Source organism: Balaenoptera borealis (genome assembly GCF_965194805.1).
Source record: "Balaenoptera borealis genome assembly, chromosome: 14".
In the NCBI taxonomy this organism is placed as follows: domain Eukaryota; kingdom Metazoa; phylum Chordata; class Mammalia; order Artiodactyla; family Balaenopteridae; genus Balaenoptera; species Balaenoptera borealis.
The window spans coordinates 79910793-79934140 of record NC_138875.1 but is presented as its reverse complement, the minus strand read 5'-3'; the positions used below and the strand labels follow the sequence as shown (position 1 = coordinate 79934140).

The 23348-nt window shown below is 45.4% G+C and overlaps 1 protein-coding gene and 1 long non-coding RNA gene across 5 annotated transcripts in view; one reads left to right on the top strand and one right to left on the bottom strand.

Moving 5' to 3' along the window:
* Positions 1-23348, bottom strand: part of LOC309611398 — a 545103-nt gene that overhangs the window by 405872 nt on the left and 115883 nt on the right. The gene's annotated exons all lie outside the window — the stretch shown is intronic.
* NOS1 (nitric oxide synthase 1) overlaps positions 1-23348 on the top strand; it is a 200128-nt gene that overhangs the window by 147987 nt on the left and 28793 nt on the right. For 2 of the 4 annotated variants that reach the window (XM_082355691.1, XM_082355692.1), the window contains exons 8-18: positions 544-685; positions 3059-3198; positions 6598-6772; positions 9898-9999; positions 11608-11802; positions 12219-12304; positions 14628-14772; positions 15752-15856; positions 16394-16452; positions 17539-17640; positions 20155-20271. In XM_082355691.1, the coding sequence (XP_082211817.1) occupies positions 544-685; positions 3059-3198; positions 6598-6772; positions 9898-9999; positions 11608-11802; positions 12219-12304; positions 14628-14772; positions 15752-15856; positions 16394-16452; positions 17539-17640; positions 20155-20271 (1368 nt within the window). The remainder of the gene's footprint in view (positions 1-543; positions 686-3058; positions 3199-6597; positions 6773-9897; positions 10000-11607; positions 11803-12218; positions 12305-14627; positions 14773-15751; positions 15857-16393; positions 16453-17538; positions 17641-20154; positions 20272-23348) is intronic. The other 2 variants (XM_082355693.1, XM_082355694.1) reach the window with 1 other exon arrangement.

Genomic DNA, 23348 nt, shown 5'->3' with positions numbered 1-23348 from the left:
TACACGGTCTCACAGCTGCCTATTTAGGTGGGCAAGGCCAGGGGCGATCTTCAGTTTTCTTTCAAAGTAAATAAATATGAGTACAAATGGAAGTTGATCTCTTATTAATCCCAAGTCTGTAGACTTTGCTGTGGTACAGGGGGTGAGCAAATGGGACAATAAATAATGATGGTGGTAAAAGAAAGACTGAAACTGGGAATCACTGGTGAGCTCTTAAAAGGAAAACAGGATCTGATGTTTTTTCCCCTGAGGATTACCTGCTGCAAAAGAACTTTCTGGAAAACTGGCCCAAGTCAAGATTGAAAGTCTCCAGTTAGAGAAGCATTCTCTTTCCTTCAGTGAGCTGGCACCAGGCCTCCTATCCTCCACCCTTCCTCACCCAGCGGTCCAGTGGAGAGACAGAGCAAGGTCCCTCCCCTTCCAACAGCTGCTCCGTGGGCCCTGAGCCTTATGCACTCATTGGCCTGGACGACACTTTTTCCAGTATGTCCCCAAAGTGCAAGCCCAGCCCTGGTACCAAACGTCCCCCTCTCTCCGCCACAGATCTGCCATCACCATATTTCCCCAGAGGACCGACGGCAAGCATGACTTTCGAGTCTGGAACTCCCAGCTCATCCGCTATGCTGGCTACAAGCAGCCTGACGGCTCCGTCCTGGGGGATCCAGCCAGCGTGGAGTTCACAGAGGTGCGTGCCCCCACTCCTCCCCCAGCTGGTCTCTCATCCCCCCAAAATGTCTTTATCCACAGACTTCTCTTAGTTTAATATTATCGTAGGGAGAGTGGTCGGTGAGGTACAGCTTACTCATCTCCAGAGCTCCTGCTCTGTTTGCCTCTAGTCCTGCTGGTTCTGCTACAGCTGGTCATTTGGTCATTTTCATGCCATTACCTTGCCCGACCCTCATGATGGGAACTATTGCCCCATTTCACAGATGAGTAGACTGAGTCTCACCAAAGCCAAACACATTATCCAAGGCTACTAAAGGAACAGAGGAAAAGCTAGAAGTACAGTTCCACTCTCCTGCCTTCCCCTGGGAGGAGAGGAACTGACATGTGGAAGCCATGTCTGGCCTCATCTTTTCTGAGTTGGGTAATATGTCAGACTCATACCCTTCATTCATTCATTCATTTCCTTGTACAACATTTCTACCCACCCAACCCCTCTCTGGACAGACTGGACTCTCCAGTACCGCCACGGTTGCTGGCAGCCCAAGTCAGTTCATAAAAGCCACTAGGAACACAAATACCACCTTCTCCCCATCCAGGGCTCCTTCCAGGTGGTGATGTGGACAGACAGCACAGGTAAGGCCTGGAAGCTTCCACCAGCTATGCCCACAGGAGACATAATAGGCAGAGCCCATGCCTGGAATATCTCACGTACACAGAGCTGGTACCCCTTTTATTTGTCACCCACTCAGCCGCCATTCTGCTTTATCTTTGTCCTTTCCTCAAACGCCCCTCAAACTCCACCCCACGAGGGAGCTGCTTAGGCCAAGGGCTACCCCACACCCTCATCGCTGCTGACTTCATTTGCAAGTGGCTTTTCTTATTAAAATATTATTATCCTGGGGAGGGGGCTATAACCAGGGCGACCAGGAGTCAGACCTGTGTCTTTTAGCCTCAGCCAGACTCTCTGCTCCACTTGGCTGACCTCAAACTGTGTACTTGGCTGACCTTGTCCTTGTGGCCGCCGGAACAGAAACGCCATGGCCTCTCCGTCTCCTTCTGTCTCCAGAAACCTCACTGACACAACGTGTTCTCCTAAACCCACGCTGCTGTGCTTCCTCTGTCTACTAACCCAGCAGAAAGAGTCACCCCAAACGTAACCACAGAATTGTAACTTTCAAAACCCCCTCACCCAGTACGGCAGCCGCTGGCTGCATGTAGCGAGTGACCACTTGAAATGTGGCGAGTCCAAACTGAGACATGCCCTAAGTGTAAATAGCACGGTCTCAGAGACAGAGAACAAAAAAAGAGTGGAAAAGATCTCATTAGTAATTTGTATCTTGATTACCTATTGAAAAATAATATTGTGGATAATATCAGGCTAATCTATTTCTATTTATTAATAAATTAATACACTTATTGTATTAATAAATATAGTTAATTTTATTTTAAACATCTTTAAATATATTAATATTAATAATTTATTATTAATCAGTTGGTGTTTAATTATGTTATATATTATAAATTTTTATATTTTATTGGATTAATAAATGAATTGCATATTTAATTTTAATGTCAAATATACTATTAATATATTAATAGTATTACTATTAATATATTAATATATACACCATATATATTATATATATGCCATATATAATATATATTAATACATAATGATATTAATATTTGATATAGTAATGCTTTTAGTACAGTATTAATAAATTACTGTTACTATAATTACTATTACTATAATTAATATGCTATAATTCATAATTATTTAATTTAATTAAATATTATTGAAATTAAAACTTTTTAAAATGATATATTATTTAAATTAATTTCACCTGGTTTTGCTCTGGGTTTTTTGTTTTTTTTTTAATTTTTAAAATGTGGCTGCTAGAAAATTTTAAATTACTATGTGGCTCGCTTTATATTTTGATAGGATAGCTGCTCTAACAGATGCATTTTATGTGGTCATTCTGAGAGATCTGCCCTCATCAAATCTGGTACATTTTCTTCATGTCTTAGGCACCGGATGCAAACACTTCCGGAGCAAGTGCGTAGGCGTGCCCAGCCCTGTGCGAGGGCACCACAGATGCAAGAGTCAGTTCAGCCCTTGCTCCGGGAGTTCCCAGTTGGCAGGGAAGACCTGGAAAATATAACCAAGTGAGGGGCTGGAGGACACGTTTGCTTTCTGTCCCGTGAGACCACAGAAAGTTATACTAGTTACGTGATGATGTCAGGGAGAACTTCATAAAGAAGGTGGCTGTGACCCAGAGCCTCCAGGGGGGCTGCTGGCGGGCTTGCACTGGGACCTCTGCCCCTCCCCCCATTGCTGTTGTGTCTGGAGGGTCTGGGGCATGGCGGCCTGACCTGGCGGGTCTGGTTGCAGATCTGCATCCAGCAGGGCTGGAAACCCCCAAGAAGCCGCTTCGATGTCCTGCCACTCCTGCTCCAGGCCAACGGCAATGACCCTGAGCTCTTCCAGATTCCTCCAGAGCTGGTGCTGGAAGTGCCCATCAGGCACCCCAAGTAAGAGGAACTGGCATGGGGTGGGTGAGGGTGGGTGGATTTACCCAGTGCCCCTCTCTACCCAACCCTGCACCCCCCCGGCTCTCTCTCCAGCCCAGACAGAGGCTGAAAGGGGGTCTTGGTTCCTACCCTCACCATGGGGCCAGGGCAAGGTGGGCTCCCTCAACATCAATAATTCCTCCTTCACCAGCCTAGGGACCACCATCTTTTCTGAATCAAAATCTCCCTCCTTATAAGTCAGATAGAGAAAGACAAATACTGTATGATATCACTTATATGTAGACTCTAAAAAATACAACAAACTAGTGAATATAACAAAAAAGAAGCAGACTCACAGATATAGAGAATAAACTAGTGGTTCCGGTGGGGAGAGGGAAGGGGAGAGGGGCAATGTAGGGGTAGGGGATTAAGAGGTACAAACTATTATGTATAAAACAAATAAACCTCAAGGAGATACAGTAAAACATAGGGAAGATAGCCAGTATTTTATAATAACTATAAATGGAGTATAACCTTTAAAAATTGTGAATCACTATATGGTACACCTGTAACTTATATAATATTGTACATCAACTATACTTCAATTAAAAAAAAAAATCTCCCTCCTTACCCCACTCCTAAGCCATCAACCCGGACCTGCCCTTTTTCCAACCCTAAGGGCTGAAAGAGCAGAAGCACCTCCTGTGTCGTTGTGGGCACAAATTTTAAATAGAGGGAGCCATTTAACACTCTATGTGACCTGACGCAGCTCAAGGTCAAAAGCAATTTGGGTTCCCTTTTCTCCACACCCTCTCCAGCATTTATTGTTTCTAGATTTTTTGCTGATGGCCATTCTGACCAGTGTGAGATGATATCTCATTGTAGTTTTGATTTGCATTTCTCTAATGATTAATGATGTTGAGCAATCTTTCATGTGTCTGTTGGCCATCTGTATATCTTCTTTGGAGAAATGTCTATTTAGGTCTTCTGCCCGTTTTTGGATTGGGTTGTTTGTTTTTTTGTTATTGAGCTGCATGAGCTGCTTGTAAATTTTGGAGATTAATCCTTTGTCAGTTGCTTCATTTGCAAATATTTTCTCCCATTCTGAGGGTTGTCTTTTGGTCTTGTTTATGGTTTCCTTTGCTGTGCAAAAGCTTTTAAGTTTCATTAGGTCCCATTTGTTTATTTTTGTTTTTATTTCCATTTCTCTAGGAGGTGGGTCAAAAAGGATCTTGCTGTGATTTATGTCATAGAGTGTTCTGCCTATGTTTTCCTCTAAGAGTTTGATAGTGCCTGGCCTTACATTTAGGTCTTTAATCCATTTTGAGTTTATTTTTGTGTATGGTGTTAGAGAGTGTTCTAATTTCATACTTTTACATATACCTGTCCAGTTGCACTGTTGGTGGGAATGTAAACTGATACAGCCACTATGGAGAACAGTGTGGAGGTTCCTTAAAAAACTAAAAATAGAATTACCATACAACCCAGCAATCCCACTACTGGGCATATACCCTGAGAAAACCGTAATTCAAAAAGAGTCATGTACCAAAATGTTCATTGCAGCTCTATTTACAATAGCCAGGACATGGAAGCAACCTAAGTGTCCATCATCGGATGAATGGATAAAGAAGATGTGGCACATATATACAATGGAATATTACTCAGCCATAAAAAGAAACGAACTGGAGTTATTTGTAGTGAGGTGGATGGTCCTAGAGTCTGTCATACAGAGTGAAGTAAGTCAGAAAGAGAAAAACAAATACAGTATGCTAACACATATATATGGAATCTAAGGGAAAAAAAAAAGTCATGAAGAACCTAGTGGTAAGACGGGAATAAAGACACAGACCTACTAGAGAATGGACTTGAGGACATGGGGAGGGGGAAGGGTAAGCTGGGACAAAGTGAGAGAGTGGCATGGACATATATACACTACCAAATGTAAAATAGATAGCTAGTGGGAAGCAGCCGCATAGCACAGGGAGATCAGCTCGGTGTTTTGTGACCACCTAGAGGTGTGGGATAGGGAGGGTGGGAGGGAGGGAGACGCAAGAGGGAAGAGATATGGGAACATATGTATATGTATAACTGATTCACTTTGTTATAAAGCAGAAACTAACACACCATTGTAAAGCAATTATACTCCAATAAAGATGTTAAAAAAAAAAAAAATCAATTTGGGGCCGGGATGGGGCTGTGAGGGCTGTGGCCAGCAGCACAAATAGAATTTACACTTTTCGAGAGTAAAGAAACTCCACAGTAAGACCCTGGCCTCAGGGGCAAAATTGATGGAGGAAGCACCAAAAAAAAAAAAAAAATCAATCATCAAGATAAATAGTATTTTAATGTAATATTTTTTAAAATAAAAATTAACTTTTTAAATATATCAAAACTTTAAACACAGACCAGGTCAGGGCTGAAATTAGGGGGAAGCAAGTGAGGCGAGTTAGGGCAAGGTGGGAGCCTGTCTTTATTTAAAGTTTTGGTATTTTGTTTGTCATGGATTTTTTTTTGGCATTAATTTTGATTTTTTAAAAAAACATTGAATTAATTTAGAATATTGTGTAAATAAATTAATAGTATTGATCTTGATCCCTGGGTTTGTTGGTGCCCCCTTAAATTTTGCACCCAAGGCTAATGCCTTACTTGCCTCACCCTAGTCCAGGCCCTGGAGAGGGAGCAAGTGTCCTGAGGCTCCTGACACTGCCCAATATCTGGGAACTTACCCAATCTCCCTGGTGAAACTTGGCCTTCATTCATTCATTCCTTCACTCATTCGACACTGTTTATTATTCCCAGTCTGGGCCAGGCATTGTGCTGGGTTTTGTAGATGACTTGGTCCCCGCCTCCATGGTGCTGTCAGTCTCAAGGAGAAGATCAGTGACCCAAATAACCACTTAATTCCAATAACGTGCTGCAAAATAAATTTTATGGTACCTAGAGGCATAAAGCTTCCTGACCCAATCCAGATCAGGCATAAGGGAAGGCTTCCCAGAGTCAGTAGCATTTTAGCTGAGAATGAAAGGTGGGTAAGAGCTGAACAGGCACAGAAGGAAAAGAGAAGGAAGGAACTGCCGTGCAAAGGTCCTGAGGTCAGAAGGAACTCAGCAATGTTCACTTTCTCCTGGATTCACCTTCAGGGTGGGTTTAGGAGATAAACAGCAGCCCAAGGCAATGGTTTCCAGGCCTGGATGTCCATCCAAATCACCTGGGAAACATGTTAAAGTGCATATTCTCAGGCCCCAGCTGTGGAAGCTGTGATCCCACAGGTCTGACATGAGCCCAGGAATTAGGTTCTGGCATAGTAAGTCCTAGTCAGTCACTGGCATTTCAGCATCCCCAGACTAAGGATATCCCGCCTGCGTGTCTTCCCATGAGGCTCCTGCCCCATGGTGAGCTGGGCTGTGCTGATCTCCGCAGGTTTGAGTGGTTCAAGGACCTTGGGCTGAAGTGGTACGGCCTCCCTGCTGTGTCAAACATGCTCCTGGAGATCGGCGGCCTGGAGTTCAGCGCCTGTCCCTTCAGCGGCTGGTACATGGGCACAGAGATTGGCGTCCGCGACTACTGTGACAGCTCCCGATACAACATCCTGGAGGTGAAGTCCCTTCTTGGTCATCATGATGCAGAAGCAGGAGGCAAAGGGGATGGGCTCAGCTGTCCTTTCCCACAGCTGAGCTTTGGGGCTTGGAAACTGGAAGAGGTTAAAACAGAATCTGCAATTCTGGGGATGCCCCCTGGCCTTTCTGAAGGCTTCCGTGGCATTAAGAGTACGTGTACTACAAAAAAAAAAAGAGAAGAAGAGTACGTGTACTATGTGCTATGTGCCACCACTGCAAGCACTTTGCATGTATTAGGTGCTCATTTAATCCTTACCATAACCTCCAGGTGTGATAATTCCCCTTTCACAGATGAGGAAACTGAGGCCTTTGGGAGGGTTAAAATGACAACGAGCTCATGATCATACAGCTAGGGAGTGGCAGAGCTGGGACATGAACCCAGTCTGGCTTTTTTTTCTTCCCCCTCCCCTGGCAGTCTGGCTTTACGATCTGAGTTCATAAGCATTCTACTACACTGCCTGTCAGTGTCAAACCTTGTTAGAAGGTTTTGAGAATGACCCATGAACATGGGACATTTTTGGCCTCTTTTCTTAAAAAACAAGGCTTGGCAGTGATTCCCCACCACGTACATTTCTGGGTGGAGGTTCTGATTCTCTCCAGGGCTGAGTCATCCTGATCTACTAAAGAGTGCTGGGGCGGACTGCTCCCTGGAGCTCGACTTTGGTGAAAGCGTCAGGATTGCTGTGGTTTTGTCAGCAAATGTTGTTTGTAACCACAGTCTGCTGTGATTGGCCTTGTTTCAAAAGAGGACACTGAGAAACAGAGAAGTTAAGTGCTGAGCCTACGTCACACAGTAAATAAAGCACAGGGCAAAATTCGAACTCGGAACCAAACGTTAGGTTTATATCGTTAAAATCCATGGGTGTTCACCTGGGTGGACCTTAAGGGCATTATGCTAAGTGAGATAAATCAGACAGAGAAAGACAAATACTAAGTGATCTCACATATATGTGGAATCTAAAAAAGCCAAACTCCCCAAAACAGAGAGTAGAGTGGTGATTACCAGGGTCTGGGGAGGCGGGGCAGGAGAACTGGGGAAGGTGTTGTGGAAGTGTACAAACCTGCAACTAGCAGATAAATAATTCCTGGAGATTTAATGCACAGCATAGTGATTATGTTCAACAATGATACTGTTGTAAATTTCAGAGTTGCTAAGACACTAGATCTTAATTGTTCTCACCACAAAAAAGAAATGGTAATTATGTGATTGGATAAAGGTGTTAACTAACCCTACAGCGGTAATCATATTGCAATATATAAATGTATCAAACCAATATTTCTCACACCTGAAATACACATAATGTTATATGTCAATTTAAAAACATTCCACGGGCGCTGGCCTGGGAAACAGAACCAGGGGTCCTCAGCCTCGCCACACACTGGAATTACCTAGGGAGTTTTATTATGCTGGGGTCCCACTCCCCAGAATTTGTATAAAAGTGCTCCAGGGTGGAGCCCGGGCACCGGTATTTTTCAAAGCTCCCCAGAAGATTCTACTGGGAAGCCACTGATTTATACAAACTCCTGGCAGGAAAGGAAAAAACATTTCCAGGCAATTTCCAGAAATGTGGCTCAAGTAATATTTGGGAATTTTTAAAGTCATATATATTTTTTTTTTTGCATTTTCTTGCAACTAATTTCTATTCTTTTAACCAAAATAATGCTGTAGAAGTAACAATAGCAGCATGACTGGCTGTACACAATCTCTTCTTTTATAAAATAACTCAAGTTTTATATGTATTTATGTAAAGCAGCGAATTTCTTACTCTCTGTGTTTGTATCATCGCTAAAAGACCCCAAACAGACCCTAACACCTCAGCCTCAAGAGTAAATTAATGTCTGCTTTCGTGATCCCTGCTTACATTTCGATTGCAAAGAGTAGTCACTGGGTAACTTAAATGAGACACGCTCCCACCCCAGCCTTCCAGTTCTAACTGCCATTATGTACAAATGACATCTGGGGCTGGGAAGCGATTTACCCAAACTTGAGAAACTGTCACATTCTAACCCCATAATGAGACCTAGGTTCCCACAAGTGACTAGAATTGACAGAGGAAGTGAGAAGCCAGGCTCTAATGAATGGATTTGCTATTGGGTCTTCCCTGCTCCTGACATCAGCTCCTGCTTTAGCTGGAGCTGTAACATAAATGTCAGGAGTTGTTTTTTCCAAGTAGTTTTGCCAAAGGAATCGGCTGGCTGGGGAGCTGCTCCCAGGTCTTGGGCGTTATGCATCTCCCTGGGCTCCAGCCCCGAGGCCAACTGGCTCTGTGGCCTGTGAGCAAGTCTCTGCAGCTCTCTGAGCCTCAGTTTCCTCATCTGTCAAGTGGAGTAGGCAAGCGTCTCCATGAACTCAAAATACCCATGATCTAGAATCCAGGCAGTGGCCACTCTGGAGATGGAACAGGATGGGTGGAGAGCTTTTCCTACTAGAAAACAGCTCATGTCACTCCCAGACCCACATCTCTCCTTAAAGTCCCCCAAAGACCCTCCTCATCATATTTGGAATAAAATCCTCACTCCTTAGCACATCTAGCATAATCCAGTCCTGCATCTCTCTCTCACCAACTCCCCCTGGCTCCCTACCCTCCAAATACACTGGCCTTCTTTCTGTACCTCAGCGCAAGCCTGATCCCACCCCAGGGTCTTTGCATGCTGTTCTCTCTGCATAGAACATTCCCTCCCAAGATTTACAAATGTCTTGCTTCTTCTCATCATTTGGGACTCACCTGTATGCCACCTCTGCAGTGGTCCTTCCCTGACTATCCTGGTTCAATACATCCTGCCCCCATATCCCTCTTTATCCCATTTCCTCGCCTTATTTTCTTCCTAGAAATTAGCACTCATCACAATATTACCTATTTCTCTCCCCCACTAGAAGGTAAGCTCAATAATAAAAGGTCCAGCCAAGTCCCTCTAGTCTCTTGATGCTACCAGTGGGTCCTCAATAAAAAAAAAAAAAAAAAAAATTTGAGTAAGTGAATTAGTCTGCATATGAGTTGATTAATTAATTAAGAATTTCATTGGTGACACTAGCCCTGTCCCTCTTTAGTCTGAAATCCAGAGGTGCCCCAGCCTATGAGTCTGTGTTTCCTTCCCCTTTCAGGAAGTGGCCAAGAAGATGAACTTGGACATGAGGAAGACATCCTCCCTGTGGAAGGACCAGGCACTGGTGGAGATCAACATTGCCGTGCTGTACAGCTTCCAGGTAGTGCCAGGGCACACCTCCTGGCTGCCAAGCCTCAAAGGGGAACTAGAACCTTTCAGAGTCTCGGGGCAGAAGGTCAAGAGCCCAGCTCCCAGGAACCGTCCTTGCAGGGATCTGCCTACCAGTGAGGTGTACTTCCCATCATGCATGCCTTCCTCCCCATGATGGATCTTGGGTGGGGACCACTTGAGAAAGAGGCAAAAAGATAGGGGTTTTGTGACTTGTTGCTTATGATTTTTTAGAATTGAAATGACAAACATCTGGGAATTCCCTGGTGGTCCAGTGGTTAAGACCCCACATTTCCACCACAGGGGGCATGGGTTCCATCCCTGGTAGGGAAACTAAAATCCTGCAGGACGCATGGCGCAGCCAAAAAAAATAAAGAAAGAAAGAAATGGCAAGCATCATCTGTGTCTTGCCACTTCTTAGGCAGTCAGACTTTCACCTAACAGAGACAAATACTCATCGTCGTGATCAGAAGCATAGGTCCCCCAAGGCATGTGGCTCCGTGGTAAATGCTATTATATACAGTACGATAGCTTTAAAAATTATCGGCTAAACCATGACACTTTTGAGAGCAAATGGGGGACACCACTAATAATTGTAACAGTACAAGGGCATAAGCTGGGATTCTCCTGGGCAAACCAGGAGGCCCACAGAACAGAGGTCACTCTCTGTAGTAGAAACCAGCTCTGTCCTCTGAGGGTGATGGTTTAGGAAGCTAGACCCTCATAGACATACATGGGAGGCATCCACAGGCAGTAGAATGAACATATCAAATCATGTATAGACATGAATATAAACCATAGGTCCCCATGTCAGGAATAGGGAGACTGGGTATACTGGGGAATGTATATCCCAGGGAAGAGACCAGTTGAGATGGGATGAGGGAGAAGGAAACCCCCTCCCTTCCCTCTCTACCATGGAGGAGTGAAGTTTTAGGAATTGTTGAAAATGAAGGTGGATGCTTTGGTAGACTGGTACGAAGATTGGCGAGCCAGAGATGTGAGTGAGATGAATGACTGGAAAAGAAAAGTGCAGGAAAGGGACAGAGTTTTGTGGGCAGAAAAGGAAGACACTGCCTGGGCAAGGTAAGAATCCAAGCCGGCCGACTACAACGGGCCCTGGGGCTGGGTTACGGCGGACATTCAGTCCACCCAGCTCTGCTGTGATTGACTTGTTTTCATTTTAATAAACTCATCCTTATTACTTAAAATTGTTTATTTTAAGAGGATTTTGTGTCACCATCATAAATGGAGAGCCAGTACCATTTGCCATAAATAGAAGAGAATTGTAAATTTAAATAAATATATGAACAAATACACACAGGGAAACAACACAAAGTTGTTGGATTCTAGTTGCCTGAGCTTCCTCTCTCATTAAAAAAAAAAAAGAGAGAGAGAGAAGGAGGAAGGACAGAGGAAGATTGGCAAGAGAGGTGTTTCTCCTGGGTCTAATCAGGGTTGAAAGCACGATGCAGAGAATCACCTGCCTGGAATCATCTCCAGGACCAGCCTTTGGGAAACACTGCTCTATGGGCAAGGGAGCCCCGAAATACCCCAGCTGCTCTTTCCTCCTGACTCCTTATCCCCTCTCCTCCTCCCACAGAGTGACAAAGTGACCATCGTTGACCACCACTCCGCCACCGAGTCCTTCATTAAGCACATGGAGAATGAATACCGCTGCCGCGGAGGCTGCCCCGCTGACTGGGTGTGGATCGTGCCCCCCATGTCTGGCAGCATCACCCCCGTCTTCCACCAAGAGATGCTCAACTACCGACTCACCCCCTCCTTCGAATACCAGGTCCTGCCCCTCCCCGCCTCTTTCGTGCTAAAGTCTTCAATATCCGGTGTGTGTGTTATGATTAGAGCACGTCTCAACTCAGACTTGCATTTCGGATGCTCAAGTGTGACCACCATATTGAACAGCACAGCTCAAGCTGAAAGACGAATGGAGATGAAATGAGTAGTCCGGGGTCACAAGGAGAGTGTTTGAGAGGGATTCTGAGGGATGAGTGGGAAGGTCTAGCAGGACGGTGCAGGGAGGCTGGACCGGCCACTCTGTGCCAGGACCCCTGTGGTCGCCACTGACAGAATCGTTCCCTTCAAGGGCTAAGGGTTGGACGTGGCTGGACAGCCACAGGCCCCCAGGGAGCCCTGAGCATCTCCCAGGAGGAGCCAGGGTCCCTCACTGCAGTGACCATAGTCCTCTCTTCCCAGCCTGACCCTTGGAACACCCACGTCTGGAAAGGTACCAATGGGACCCCCACAAAGCGGCGAGCCATTGGCTTCAAGAAGCTGGCAGAGTAAGTCTCCTAAAGTAGGTGGGGATGGGGGATGGATGTGCCCCCGAATTCAGAGAGCCCCAGAAAAGGAGGCTGGAAACATGCTTGCGCCTCTGCCCTCTTGTGTGACATGATTTCTCCATTTTCTCCAACCCCCTCGTGCCTCCTTTGCCTCAGAGTCTGGGATGCAAACATCACCATGACTCTTCTCCTTCCCAACCTCACTTTCCTCCCCCCACTTTGCTAAATTCTTGTCCTGGAGACAGTGTTGTGTTGATAAACCAGCTCTCCAATTAATAAAGTTGGCCATGATAATGATAATAGATTTGTAACCTTTGCCAATTTCCGTGGTGTAAATACTCCCCCTATGGCCAGTTTCAAGCTCTCAACAGGAAGTCACTGAAGCCAGAGTTGGGAGGAGCTAGGACGAGCTGGCTGCAGCCCACCACCGCCTAGAGAGGCCTCTCGTCCAGGGCTGAATCTCATTTCACTCACTCATTCACTCATTCAGCCAACAAATGGATACCAAGTGCCTACTCGGTGCCAGGCACTGTGCTGGGCTCCAGAGATGCCATGATGAGCCAGGTAATGTGGTCCTGCCCTCAAGAAGCTCACAGCTACCATCAAGGAACGATTCATGGTGCCATAAAATAGACTTCAGCCAGTTTGGGAGGTCAAAAGGGGCTTCCCTCAGGAGATGACAATTGAGCTGAAGAATGAAATGAATAAGACTTCACTGAGAAAAGGAGGGAGGGACGAGGGTTAGGGACCAAGGCTATTGAAGAGTAATTGTCCTGAAGAACTCGTGGTCAGCCAGGGGACCAGCTGACCAGTGGGGTGAGGTTGACTGAGATGGTTTAATGGGGATGCCAGCTTTCTGTCTAAAGATAGAGAACTCCCTGATCCACTGAGCAGAGACCCTCTATTTGGAGCTCACTTTTTGGCAGAGGGGCTAGTATGCACCAAGCTACTTAGTCACTTTCCTCAGCCCCTTGGGTCCAGCTCTCAACAGGTGACTGGTAGGTCTTGCAGGGACTGAAACCTAGATCCTGGCTCCACTGATATGGTCCACAGGATCTCTCCCTTCTCTCCCTCCCTCCCCTTTCTCCTTCCACCTAACTTTATCTTGCAGCCAAGCAAGAATGCATCAGCAGCCATTCTTTCCCTAACAAGAGCATCACAAATTCTCAGGGACAGCAGCCTTTGGCTTCAGTTCAGTTCAAACTGTCTCTGAGGGAGGAAGGGAGGGAAAAATCTAAAGAATTAATTGCACTATTAAGTTCGGGGTAGAAACAATGGGAGTTAATTATAGATGCTTTTTTACTATCCGATCATTCAAAGGGAACCCTGCAGGCACCTTTTATTCTCTTCTGTTTCTCCCCCTTAACTCTGAGTGCTCTGGCAGTGTGGGTGGTTTCCCTGATTCTAAAACATGATGAATTTACCACCAATAATCCCCAGGTGGGGGTAACTAGCAATTTGTCTACTCTGAGATTCCTAGTTAGAACAGGGATGCTTGCTCGGAAGGTGAGCCCAGGCATTCATAGATGGGAAGGAAGAAACACTGGTTCTGAATTCTCCATTTAACTAGAAAGAGCCTCGACTTGACATTTAAACTCCCCAGGGCTTTGGTGGTAGCAGTATGTTTAAAATCCATTCCTTCTTTTGATAGATACGTATTTAGTGCCTGTTAAGTATCAGCCTCTGCAAGACCCTGGATGTGCATGGCTGCTTAAATCAGACTTGGTCCTTCCTTTGTGGATTTATGAACCTCTAAAATCCCTTCTAGCCCAATACCTCGTGATTTATTAGTGATTCGTTCTCTCTCTCTCTCTCTCTCTCTCTCTCTCTCTCTCTCTCTCTCTCTCTCTCACACACACACACACACACACACACACACACACACCCACACACACACATGAACGTAAGCCCCATGACAGCCATTTCTCTGTGTTTCCATTCCTATAACAATGCCTGGCACATAGCTAGGCACTCAACAAACACTTGATGAATGAACAAATGAGTGAAGGAATGAATGATCATCTTTTGGAGCAATGCTTGGCAAACCAAGGTTCTCAAGACCAGGATCAATTAATCAAGTAACAAACTAATAAAACTAACTAACCATGTTAGCTCATGACCAGTTGGTCTGGAGTGACTTAAGAAAGGGATCAATATGGCACCTAAACTTGCACTTTGAGTATCCCTGAAGCCATCAAAGATTAGGAGAGAAAGTTCCCTCCTATTAAATTTCATGGATCATGGTTCTTGCCCAAAAGTCCCAGCGTGGCATCCTCCCTCCTTTCTGCATTTCCCATTTTCCTCTCCATCCTCTCCCCTCCAGAGCCGTCAAGTTCTCAGCCAAGCTGATGGGACAGGCCATGGCCAAGAGGGTCAAGGCTACCATCCTGTACGCCACAGAGACGGGCAAATCGCAGGCTTATGCCAAAACCCTGTGTGAGATCTTCAAACATGCCTTTGACGCCAAGGTTGGTAGGGGGCAGTGCCAGCTCTCTGACCCTTCATGGTAAAGTTGGGGAGGGGAGAGAAGGAATTCAGCAAAGAAGAATCCTTTGAGAATGGGTGATAGCACATCTGAAGATGCCCATCAACTCACTCATGCACATTTGCATATATTTCAGGGGACTCTGATGGTTCTCTCCCTGGGAACCCTCCAGGAGTCCAGGAATCATAACCCCCATCCCAAGAGCAAAATATTAGAAAGTTTATGAAAGACAATTCTGGAGTCAGTTTGGGAAGCTCTGCCTTTAATACATTTCAGTGGGTTTCTTTGCTGCAGGAATTCTCAGAGCCTTTAATCTGCACGTACGTGTTATCATTCCCAAAAGAGGAGAGGAGAGAATATAAATGTTTCCCAAAGATGTTTGCTTATGGATCACTTACTTTTAAGGAGCATCTCAGGAGACTAGGCTTCTCTAGAACCTACTTTGAGAAACGTTGCTCAAGTAATGCTAAGATATAGGGCAAAACAATCTTTCCCTAAGGCAGGTATCTCAGACCTGTTTGGCCCAGGTCCTCCACACTGCTGGACGGAGGATTAGAAAGGAAGCAGAGCAGACAATTGGTCAAATCCAGCTGGGTCATTCCCAGCCTAAATGTGATCAAGAAGATTCCAGCATCCTTTGGTTGTAAGAAGCCCAGGAGTCTTAATCAAGATCTGTCTTTACTGACAGCCAACCCATTGCCCCAGACTCTCTGTAGTCCTTCAGGCCACTGGTGACCACAGAAAGGTCCCACACTGCCAACAAGCTATTGGTTCTACCCACTTGAGCCCATTGAAATAGTGGCACCCAGAACCTTTGGATCTCCTTCCACAGGAGATGGCTTAAGATGACTCATCTTCTTCCTCTCTCTCTTCTCTTCCCCCATCACTTTGTTCTCTCCTACCCCTTCTCTCTTCTCATCACCTTCTTCCTTCCTCTCCCCACCCCTCATTCTGCTACGTAGGTGATGTCCATGGAAGAATATGACATTGTACACCTGGAGCATGAAACTCTGGTCCTGGTGGTTACCAGCACCTTTGGAAATGGAGACCCCCCTGAGAATGGGGAGGTGAGATGAGCTTTTACCTGTTCTGGCACGTGTTTCCATCAGCAGAAAAGAGGGGAATCGGTTACACCTGCTATCCAGTAGCAAATCCTCCAAAGCCTCAAAGCCAGTGACCTCAATTTGGATCCAAGTTCTGCCAAGATTGGACAATTCCAAGTCTTCAATCTATTGGTGTCCACTGACTAGCCGATCCCTAGTGAAAATGTTGTCACCTGAGTGAACTACCTCTTTGGAATGGATGCTCCAATCAAGAGCTTGGTGTCCCCTGCTCCAGATGAAAGAAGCAGGGACAATATTTTTGTAGAAAGCCACAAAGGGGATTTGTGTGCTGGAGGTGGTGAGGGGGAGTCCATACCTGTAGCCCTTTATAAACAGCCCTCTTCCACATGCAGCATTGCTGCCCAGCCCAAGCCCCTGACACCCTGGCCCCCAGGCATCAGGCTCCTCTTTTGCCAGTTAGGTCCCCAGACCCTCTCCCCGACCCCGTTCCAGATTTAATCACGCATGCCTCACATTTTGCTTATCTCTTTCGGCCTCCAGAAATTTGGCTGCGCTTTGATGGAAATGAGGCACCCCAACTCTGTGCACGAGGAAAGGAAGTAAGTGAATGACCCGCCAGTGTCACATGACACCCTGTGAGGGTAACTGAAAATTGTCTTTTGGCATTTGGGGCTCACATCTGAGTTCTGGGTAGTTTTGTGACCTGAAGTTCATTTGTGACTGATTTTAACCAGTGGGTGTCTATCATCCTCTGGGGCGGATTATTTGGTCTTTGGTCACTTCACAGCCCTGTGCCTCAGTTTCTTTTTCCATCACATTGGGTTTATTCCACCTGCATGAACTTTCTAATTTGTAAGAATCAAATTAGAAAACAGATGTCAGCATCCTATGAAAAGTTGAGCACTATGTAAATATCAGTTCTTATTATGGCCGCCCTTTGGAAACCTACATTCAGAATCAGTGAGTTTCTTTCCCTAGAACTTTTCCATCTGATGGAGTTGCATCCACTAACGTGGAGGCTGACCTCAAAAGATATCTCGGGAATTCCCTGGCTGTCTAGTGGTTAGGACTTGGCACTTTCACTGCTGAGGGCCTGGGTTCAATCCCTAGTTAGGAACTATAAGATCCCACAAGCTGCACAGTACAGGCAAAAAAAAAAAAAAAAAAGGATATCTCATAAGGTGAAAAATGCCTGAGGTCAAAAGATGTTCCTGGTAAAATGGCATCTAACATGGGGTTCGGTTCTAAAGATATTTCATAAGGTGACAAACACCCGTAACCAAAATTACCCTTGAAAAACCCTTAAATCCCCCCAAAGTAGAGAACATACGGCATGTGCATACAGAGCCGCCTTTCTGTGAGAGAATCGCAGTGTTTCCTCCACCACAGAACGGGTCTGAAGTTGAGCATTGGATGCCATGGCTGGCTGGTGGTTAGAGGCTGCGTTCTGCACAACATCCCTCTTGGTTTTCTTTCAGCCAAGCACACATTGCCAAACTTGCCTACATTCCATATCCAGGGGACAGCTGAGTCCCAGGTGGTCAGCCTTCCTTCTGTGCTCAAGGCCAACACCTTAGTCCTCTCTCCCTGCCTCTCTCCTTCCCACCCTATCCTGGTGGCCTCCAGTAGGTCCCCCTCACGCCTCCTTCAGGGAGAGATAGGGCACCATCCATTCTCCCCTCTAGGTACCCGGAACCCTTGCGTTTCTTTCCCCGTAAAGGGCCTCCCCTCCCCCGAGGTGACACAGAAGTCCACGGTCTGGCTGCAGCCCATGACAGCCGGCGCAGGTAGAGCGTGTGTGTGCACGTGTATGCCTTGTGTTCATGTGTGTGCATGAGTGGTGTGAGCGCTTGTGTGCATGTTGGTAGGTATGTGTGCGCATGCCCAATGCTGCAGCATCCAAGGCCACACCCAGGTCTCAAGGAGACCTGAGTTCTAACCCAGGCTGTGACACTAACACGCTGAGTAACCTTGAGCAAGCTGCTTGACCTCTCTGGGCCTCGTCTTTCTCATCTGCCGAATGGGGAGAAACTACCTCTGCCCCCAGCCACCTCTGGGAGCTGTTGCAAGGATCGAAGGATAATAACAAAGAGGAACGCATTTGGAGAAACCTCGAGCCTCATACAAACACAAGTGCTGTTATTTTTACCCCACAACCGTCAACCATCCTTCCCACACTAACAACACAGCCACCCCCTGATATGTTACAGGACTTATTTGGAGAAGTGACTCAATGTGAGACTATTTTAGGGCAGCAAATACACTTACATATATTTAGAACTTTCCTGATGCTGGAGCGAAAACTTTGAAGAACATCCAGCTTAGAAACCCTGCTGCCAGAATGTGCAATTTCTTTTTTTGGCTTTTGCACTCAGATTTGTGTGTTGAGTTTTTGTGTTTTGGGTTTTGATTTGAGAGTTTTATGGGGTTTTTTAGTTTAGGGGTTTGTTTTGTTTTGTTGCTCTTGGAGACGTTTTTGGTTTGGTTTGGTTTGGTTTGGTTTTTGCCTTATCTGAGAACAAGACTTACCACTTTTAAAGGAAAACTGGAAAACCATTCATGGTTTTGTTTTTTTTAAATCTCAAGGCTCCTGAGCCTCTGATGCTGAGATCCCAATGACATCTTTCTTCCCCTTTGAAACAACTTCATAAGAAATCCAGTCTCTTTTCAGGCTGTGTCAGTGCTGAACATTTTTCATGTTTACTTGAAATGTGAAATGTGAGAGACCCTTGAAATGTCTGAAGACCAAAACTTTATTGAAAGAGAATGTTGTAATGGTTACCAGTGGGGAGAGGGAAGGGGGAGGTGCAAGATAGGGATAGGGGATTAAGAGGTACAAACTATTATGTATAAAATAAGCTACAATGTTATATTGTACAACACAGGGAATATAGTCAATATTTTATAATAATTATAAATGGAGTATATAACATTTAAAAATTGTGAATCTCGGGGCTTCCCGGGTGGCACAGTGGTTGAGAATCTGCCTGCTAATGCAGGGCACACAGGTTCGAGCCCTGGCCTGGGAAGATCCCACATGCCACGGAGCAACTAGGCCCGTGAGCCACAACTACTGAGCCTGCGCGTTTGGAGCCTGTGCTCCGCAACAAGAGAAGCCACGATAGTGAGAGGCCCGCGCACCGCGATGAAAAGTGGCCCCCGCTTGCCACAACTAGAGAAAGCCCTAGCACAGAAACGAAGACCCAACATAGCAATTAATCAATCAATCAATCAATAAATCTTTAAAGAAAAAATTGTGACTCACTAGATTACACACCTGTAACTTAATATCGTACATCAACTATACTTCAATTTTTAAAAATGGAAAAAGATTTTTAAAAAGAAAGAATGTTGAATGGGGTAGTCCTGCACCATCCAATAAACCTTTCTACGAGCATATAAATGTTCTATATCTGTACCATCCTGTACGGCAACCACTAGCCACGCATGGCTATTGAGCACTTGACACGAGGCTAGTGCACGTGGGGAACAGAATGGTTCATTGTATTGAATTTGAATGAATTTAACTTTAAATAGCCACACACAGCCTATGGCTACTGTAGTAGACAGCACGAGTGTAGTTCTTGGCTACTCAGTGTGAGGGGAGGAGACCAGCAGCATCTCCTGTTAGAAATGCAGAATCTGAGGCCCTACCCTGGACCTACTGAATTAGGATGTGCTGCTTAACAAGATCTCAGAATGATTCCTGTACTCATTAAAATTTGGGAAGCAAGGAAACATGGTCTGATGGGTTAAGGAATGGACTGTTCTTTCTGTTCTTTCTTTCAAGTGTGGTCTGAAACTTTTCTCTTTTTTTCAGTTTTAATATTTTTTTATCGAAGTATAGTTGATTTACAATGTTGTGTTAATTTCTGCTGTACAGCAAAGTGATTCAGTTATACATATATATATACAATCTTTTTTTATATATTCTTTTCCATTATGGTTTATCATAGGATATGGAATCTAGTTCTCTGTGCTGATACAGTAAGACCTTGTTGTTTATCCATTCCGTATATAAAAGCTTCCATCTGCTGACCCCAACTTCCCACTCCAACCCTCCCCCCACCCCCTCCCCTTGGCAACCACCAACAGGTAGCATCAAATGATGTCTAGGTGTCATTTTTGGCAGGCAAGGGTGAGTTGATACATTCTAGACAAAGCCATAGGTGTGTTATGGTCTCACTCAAGACCCAAGGGAAGGCCCTAGAACCAGGACTGGTGATTTGGAGAGCCATCGGGTGTTGACCCCAGGAGGGGGCTCCAAGCCAGAGCTCACAGACTCTCTTTCATCTTGGCAGGAGCTACAAGGTTCGTTTCAACAGTGTTTCCTCCTACTCCGACTCCCGCAAATCATCGGGCGATGGGCCGGACCTCAGAGACAACTTTGAGAGCGCGGGACCCCTGGCGAATGTGAGGTGAGCGAGGGGCCCAGGGTGTCAGGGACGACGAAGGCTCTTGCAGAGCTGGACTGAGTTACAAAGTGGGCTCTTTCTTGGAGGCTGGGGGGGGGGGTCTCCCTTCCATGTCTGTTTATCCCTCGAATAACCAGCTGCACTCTGGCTCTTTGGGGACATCCTTCCCCCATTAAAGCACACTACCTGGACCCCTCCTGTGACCTCTTCCTATCACATGACTTCAGAGCCCCTGTCACCCAAGTTTCACCCCATCACACAAATTTCACATCCTTTGTGCTGAAGGGTGTTAGTGCCCCACACGTCACTCAGCGAGCTCCCTTTGTAAGTGCTGTTATTGGAGAATGAACTTGAGTTGGGGTCCAAGAGTCTCAGAGATCAAGTGAAAGTTAACACAGGTTAATATCTACTCCTTTTAAATCTACATTCATGCTTTTCATCTCATTCTCCTCTCTTCTGGGGACACCCTGCCATGACCCAGTGGTTCCCACCCTTGGGTGCTCATCAAAATCACCTGGAGGTGTTTGCAGTATACAGATAACTTAGCTCCACTTCCAGAGATTCTGATGTAGTTGGTCTAAAATTGGGCCCAAGCATTGCTTTTTCTTTTTATTTAAATCTCCCTAATTGCCTCCAATGTGCAGTCAGATTCAAAAAAATACTGTCCTCACCCCATGTCACCCAAAGCATAGTCACATCCCATGAGAGCATTTTAGATAGCACATGGACAGATGTTTTATATTTCAATGGTTGTGAATTCGGTTTAATGGGTATTTGGAAAGAAAGAAAACTGGATGTCAAGCCCTTGGTTTGACAGATATTGGTCAAGATGAGGCTTGATGTAAGCAGTGTGTTCAGGCCCGGCCACAAATCTCTTAGACCTTCACCAACTGAACCTTCTCCACACCGGCTCAGGACAGTGCTTAGCAGACGACAGAGATCACAGGGTTCCCAGATATTCAAGTATTGTTTTCATCAGTACCCTTTTTTTTTTTTTTGGCTGAGTCACGCGGCTTTCAGGATCTTAGTTCCCTGACCAGGGATCGAACCCATGGCAGTGAAAGTGCCGAGTCCTAACCACTGGACCGCCAGGAAAGTGCCCATCAGTACGCTTGTTAATAAACTTTATTTTTTTTAAAGCAGTTTTAGCTTCACAGCAAAATTGAGGAGGAGGCACAGATTTCCCATATACTCCCTGCCCACCCCCACACACACACACACACACTCACACACACGCACACACACACACGCACACACGGCCTCCTCTACCATCAGCATCCCCCACCACTGTGGTGCATTTACACAACTGATGAAGCTACACTGATACACCATTGTCACCTGGGGCCCATAGTTTACATTAGGGTTCACCCTTGGTTCACCCTTGAACTGATGGGTTTTGACATCAGTTCATTTTCTTTAGCTTGACGTTGAAACATCCATGGTTTGACGGTCAGACCTATTTTTCCCTTACTAAATCTATCATGGCTTAGAGCAGAGGTTGGCAAACTACAGCCCATGGGCCAAATTCAGCCTGACCACTGTATACTTTTGTACAGCCCATGAGCTCAGAATGGTTTTTACAGAAGAACAATTACAATTTATTTGATGATAGAAAACATTACCTTTGAACCCCAATTAAGCAAAATGCTCTCCCCCCAAAAAAGAATTCCATTCTTCTCATTAGTAGACATATATAACTAAAAAATTGTACCCAGCAACTATTATTATTATTATTGTATTTTTAATTTTGTCCAAAAGTATGCAGGAATATATTTTCTTTTTTGTCATATGGGTATCTACAAAATAGCTTTGATTTTCCTTCTTGGCCTACAAGCCTGAAAATATTTACTATCTGGCCCCATGTATAATAAGTTTGCCAACTTCTGTTTTGGAAGCTTAAAATAGGAATTTTGAAACCATAAGATGAAGACTGTGATGAAATGTGAACCTAGGAAGTAGCTGTGACACAGACCTTCAGGTGCATCAGGAAGCATGTTAATGAATTAATCACCCGGACCAACTCTTAGTGAACACGGGTGGGTTTGAATAGCCAGTGAGTACAAATTAAAAGCAAAGTAAACAACACTACTAAGTAAATAACAGTATGGGTGGTGGTCAAGTATGGCGGATGTCTCGAACATAATAAATATTGGAGGTTCGGGGAACAATGCCTTAACCACAAGGCATGACTAGCGCGAAGAGTTTCCAAATCTGTGTTAGGCTAAGGGGGATGGCTGGGGGGCAGAAGTGCTGCTTCCTGCATCCTTTAACCAGTCCTCTCCTGGCCACCAGCTCTTTCCACCTGTCAGGCCACTGCCCTGCGGGGAAAAGGTAAGGAATCCAGCTAAAGGAGGATTGTGGGTGAAGGAGTGCTGGGGAAACTTGCTACCTAATCCCACATCCTTCCCTTGGAAAGGCTCTGGAACCCCAGGGAAAGAAGGGCAGGAGAGGAGAGGAGAATGAGATGAAAAGCATAAATGTAGATTTAAAAGGAGTAGATATTAACCTATGTTAACCTTCACTTGATCTCTGAGACTCCTGGACCCCAACTCAAATTCATTCTCCAATAACAGAGGGTCCCTTCCCAACTTGCCCCACCTCCTTCCCTCATCCTCCATCTCAATCTTTCACCACCCTGGCTCCATCATTCTAAAGAAGAGATTCAAGAGCAGAGCCAGACCCTGTAAGGAGTAGGCTAAATAGCCCCACTCCTTGGCTTGTCTGAATTGGCAGTCACCATGGGACCCTCCAACATGGGAAATAAGCAATTTGGGGTGTTGTTCGTGTCCCACTTATAAAGCTGTCCATCCAGTCCCAATGAGGTCAAGACCCACAGCCAGGACCAAGTCCTGGAAATGTGACATCAAGTCTCTGCAGGACTGAGGGGCCACCTGGGACACAGCCCTCCACTTCCCAGACTTCAGAAAAATCTCATTAACTTGACGCCCATTGATTCAAACACCGACACTTTCTTGGTGGTATCTATGCAAAGAGACTTTGTGAAGCAAATCAATTTCACAGATATTGCAAGGGGTGGAGCCAGCATATTTATAAACCTTTCAATCCCTTTTAGAAGAACC